Source organism: Mastigoproctus giganteus, chromosome 1 (assembly GCF_048544385.1).
Source record: "Mastigoproctus giganteus isolate SK-2022 chromosome 1, ASM4854438v1, whole genome shotgun sequence".
NCBI lineage: Eukaryota > Metazoa > Arthropoda > Arachnida > Uropygi > Thelyphonidae > Mastigoproctus > Mastigoproctus giganteus.
Window position 1 is genome coordinate 265727955 of NC_143575.1, and position 4301 is coordinate 265732255.

Consider the following 4301-nt stretch of genomic DNA (forward strand, 5'->3'; position numbering starts at 1 on the left):
TGCCTCTATTACTACTAGCACTACTATCCGAGGACTGACTGATTTTTTCCACAAAGTGCTCCCATCTTTTATCTAATATTTTTAAATTGTAGTAGTTTATAATAGACGACAGCACAAAAGCAGATTTTAAAATCAGAAGAGGAGACTGTGCTTGAGAATCAAGTTGCTCTCAAAAGCTGAAATTCTATGGAATTCAGATTCAGAATTGATTAAACTAAGAATACATAAATAATTAAATGTAGAAGATACTAACAAAGAAGAAAGAAAAAAATGAAAAAAGAAAAAATAACAAACAAAAAAACGAGAAGTAACAATTTCTTAAACAAAAAAAACGAGAAGTAACAATTTCTTAGAAATTTAAGTAACAATATTTTTATAAATTTTTACAATATTTTATCATAATTTTAATTTCTGGTTTCATTTATGAAATAATTTCATTCTATATTTTAAAAAATATCTAAAGCATAAATAAATTATAATCGCTAATAATCTGCTCCCAATAAATTAGTTTTTCACGAATTTACTAAAATCTATAAAATACTGGGCATGTTTTAAACAACCGAAAATGTTCTTTAATTAAAATAGCTGCATAACTATTTGAAACACTTTGGCCCTGTCAATATTAGTTAGTTTTATTACATTTCTAAATTCAATTCTAATACAATGTAATGCAAAAACTCAAATTTGAAAGTTTAAATTGCATTTAACATATCTTTTAGCAACAATATTTCACATTTTGCTGATAAAAGGTTTCCCTTTGTTGTGCACTTGAATGTGTTTACTCAATGTATATGCACGGGAAAAAGCTTTTCCACAAATTTCGCAACTGAAAGGTCTCTCTTTGGTATGAACTTGAATATGTTTACTCAAAGTATACGAACGTGAAAAAGCCTTGCCACAAATTTCACAGCTGAAAGGTTTCTCATTCGTGTGGATTCTCTGGTGTTCTTTTAGATGTGGGGAATGTGCAAATGATTTTCCACACGTTTCACAAGTGTAAGGTTTCTCATTTGTGTGAATCCTCAGGTGTTCTTTTAGATGTGGTGACTGGGCAAATGATTTTCCACATATTTCACAAGTAAAGGGTTTCTCGTTAGTGTGACTTCTTTCATGTATTTTGAGATGAGATGAATTTGTATATGATTTTCCACACGTTTCACAAGTAAAAGGTTTCTCTTTAGTGTGACTTCTTTCATGTGCTTTCAGATGTGCTAATTTTAAAAATAACTTGCCACACGTTTCACACATAAAACGTTTCCCATCTGTGTGAATTTTTTTGTGCCTTCTGAATTCAGTTGATCGTAAAAATGATGCACCACATATTTCACAGCTAAAAGGCTCTCTGGTGTGAATTCGTATGTGTTTACTCAAACTGTGCGAATAGGAGAAGGTTTTGAAACAAATATTACACAAAAAGGCTTTCTCATTTGTATGAATTATTTGGTGCTCTTTGAGAGTCGATGATCGTACAAAAGCTGCTCCGCACGTTTCACATGCAAATGGTTTCTCCTTAGTGTGACTTCTTTTATGCACTTCGAGCTGTGATGAATACGCAAATGACCTTCCGCAAGTTTCACACATAAAAGCTTTCCCATTTGTATGAATTCTTTGGTGTTCATTGAGGCTCGAAGAGTGTGAAAAAGATGTTCCACATATTTCGCACACAAAAGGTCTCTCTCTGGCATGACTTCTTTTGTGTACTTGGAGCTTTGATGAATATGCAAATGACTTGCCACATGTTTCACATACAAACGGTTTCCCATTTACGTGACTTCTTTTGTGTCTCTTGAAAGGTGATAAATCTGAAAATGTCTTTCCGCACTTATCACAAATAAAAGCTTTTTTTTCATCATCAAGTCTTATGTATGACTCATGAATTGACATATTCAAATAACCTTTTCCTGTTTCTAGTATAAAAAATATTTTTATCAAGAACAATTCTGGTTCTTATGAATGTAATAATTTTTAATCATTATTAGTAATTGCCATTGCCACAATAAATTCCTCTCTTCATGCATTCTCATCTACTAGCTTACCGAATAAAGAATTTTTCTAAACTGCTAGATAAATGTTTTAACAGAAGATTATTTTTTAAAAAGGCTGTATTAATTTCAATAATCATGCACGGATATATGGAAAATTATATAGATAGAAATAAATGCGTTTTCATTTCCTACACATATCTTCTATGTATGTGGTTTATACTGACATTCTGCCACTACTTCCAAATGTTTTTATTCTGGCATTTTTTAATTCTGGTTGCAAAATAATCCTGGCATCACAAACAATTTCACCTATAAGGAAAACAATTTCTGATCAGAGATATTTCCTATAGGATAAAAACTATACCATGTAGTACATTCAAGAAGTTCTTGGAATGATACCCCCCCACCAAATGTGTAATTCTGCTTACCTTAATATTTCCTTCGGTGAAGTGTTACAAAACAGTTTTGTTAACCTAAAGGTTGTTGGAAGCCCTAGATGCCCAGAACAACTGCTTGAACTGATACAAACTTTTCCATAAAATTAATCAAAACATGGAGTAACACAAATCAAGATATTGTCCAGATCAACAAGGAAAGGAGCCATGTTGGCAGCTGATCATCAGATGGAAGGTTTTCAAGATAATGAGTGCAAGAGTTAGCAATTGATGGGCTTTTTCGTTACTTTGGAGAAAGCTGAAAGAAAGGATTTGCAATCATTTTTAAGAATTGGCTAGGTATGAGCAAGTTTCCATGCAATTGGTGGAATAAAGGTGACAGAAAACAGGAATCAATTGTGAGCACAAGTTTTAAGAATAACTGGAAAAATGCCATCAGGACCTCAAGAATACATAATGATTATTAAGATTCTTTTGCTGTCCTTCTGCTGGAAGATAAAGGGAGGAAAAGATCAGAATGTTTGATATGGTAGGAAAAATTTACCATCATCACTGTCAGTGGCAAACCTCCTTGTGTTAGACTGAGGTAAACTGAAGTTACAGCAGGCATGAGTAAAATACTGACATTTAATAAACAAGGGCTTCGTGGTTAAAATGGTGTCACACTGGTTACACATAGGAGGGTCATTAGCCCTTAAGAGATGATGCAGCCAACAGCTTTGGAAAACAGACTGGATCAACTCAACTACCCTTTCAAAAAGTTTCCTATTCTTAGCCTTTTCAAAATAGACTATGGATTGATTAATAACTGGTCTACAACTGTTATGTACTTTAGTATAGGCAGAAAATGAAGCTGGAGATTTGGATAAATTGCAATATGCCATATTTTTATCTTGAACAAACAGCATATTTATTTAAAAACTATGATTTAACTAAAGGATGACAATTTAGGATGGTGTCAGAATCAAGGGACTTCATTCTCACAAGAATAATTTCGCTGACATAATCTGAGCAAACATTATATCAAAAGATTTAAAACAATATTCCAAACAAGGAAAAAGAGTAAATCAAGAGTTCAGCTTGTTGTGCACTCTCGTATTACCATACAACATGAAATTCAGACTTGCCACAGGACAGAGCTTATAATGGAGAAGAGAACATCATTATATTGTAAACAAAGGTACCCAGCATACAACTAATATTTAACTGTGCACTTTGAAAGGTTGAGTGAGTAAAATATCAAAAGCATTAGGTGTCTCCAGAATTACAAAATACCCTAATAGATAAAGGAAAACAAGTTATGCAAGGTCATTAGTAATAGTAAAGACCTTGACATTCCAGCCAGCTGGGGACTAATCATTTGTCTAATTCTTTTTTAAATTATGAAAATCGCAAGGAAAATTTCTTCACAGTGGCGGATGGTGCATTCTGCTGACTAAAGTGAAATGACATACAAATAGCAAGAATATACCTTAGCTCCTTTACATAACATTCATTCCAACAAATCCTTTACAACAAATCATTCCATTATATTATTCAAATGATATAAATGAATGATTAATAACTCCTAATAATTTGGTTATGCTCATATCCTACATATACACTACATGGACTTCCTCCTGTAATAGCTAGCAAAGCAGAGGATGTAAGGTGATTTGGATGACTCCTAGAGCAAGCAATACCAATAGGTTTAGTCCAGTAGGAATATTTTGATCGTTTTGTTAATCTGGGAACTTTTTGAATGTACCTCCTTATATAACAAATATTTAGCATTCTGTGAGCAATGTTATCATACAAATAACTAATATCTGTGCTTCATAGAAAGCAGCATGGACAGGTAATTATATAATTACACAAGTTAACAAAAAAACATATGTGATCATTAAAATGATAAGCAGATAGTCCTAGCATGGTGATATAA

The 4301-nt window shown here is 32.6% G+C and overlaps 1 protein-coding gene across 1 annotated transcript; it reads right to left on the bottom strand.

The window, feature by feature from the left end:
• Positions 1-729: 729 nt before the first annotated feature.
• Positions 730-1969, bottom strand: LOC150091932 (uncharacterized). The gene has a single exon (XM_090370325.1). It carries the CDS (start codon positions 1882-1884, stop codon positions 730-732), a length of 1155 nt encoding a protein of 384 aa, XP_090226451.1. The 5' UTR covers positions 1885-1969.
• Between the last annotated feature and the right edge of the window lie 2332 nt (positions 1970-4301).

Coding starts and splice junctions, on each gene's coding strand:
- LOC150091932 (XM_090370325.1), bottom strand. CDS start 1,884: ATGTCAATTCATGAGTCATACATAAGACTTGATGATGAAAAAAAAGCT.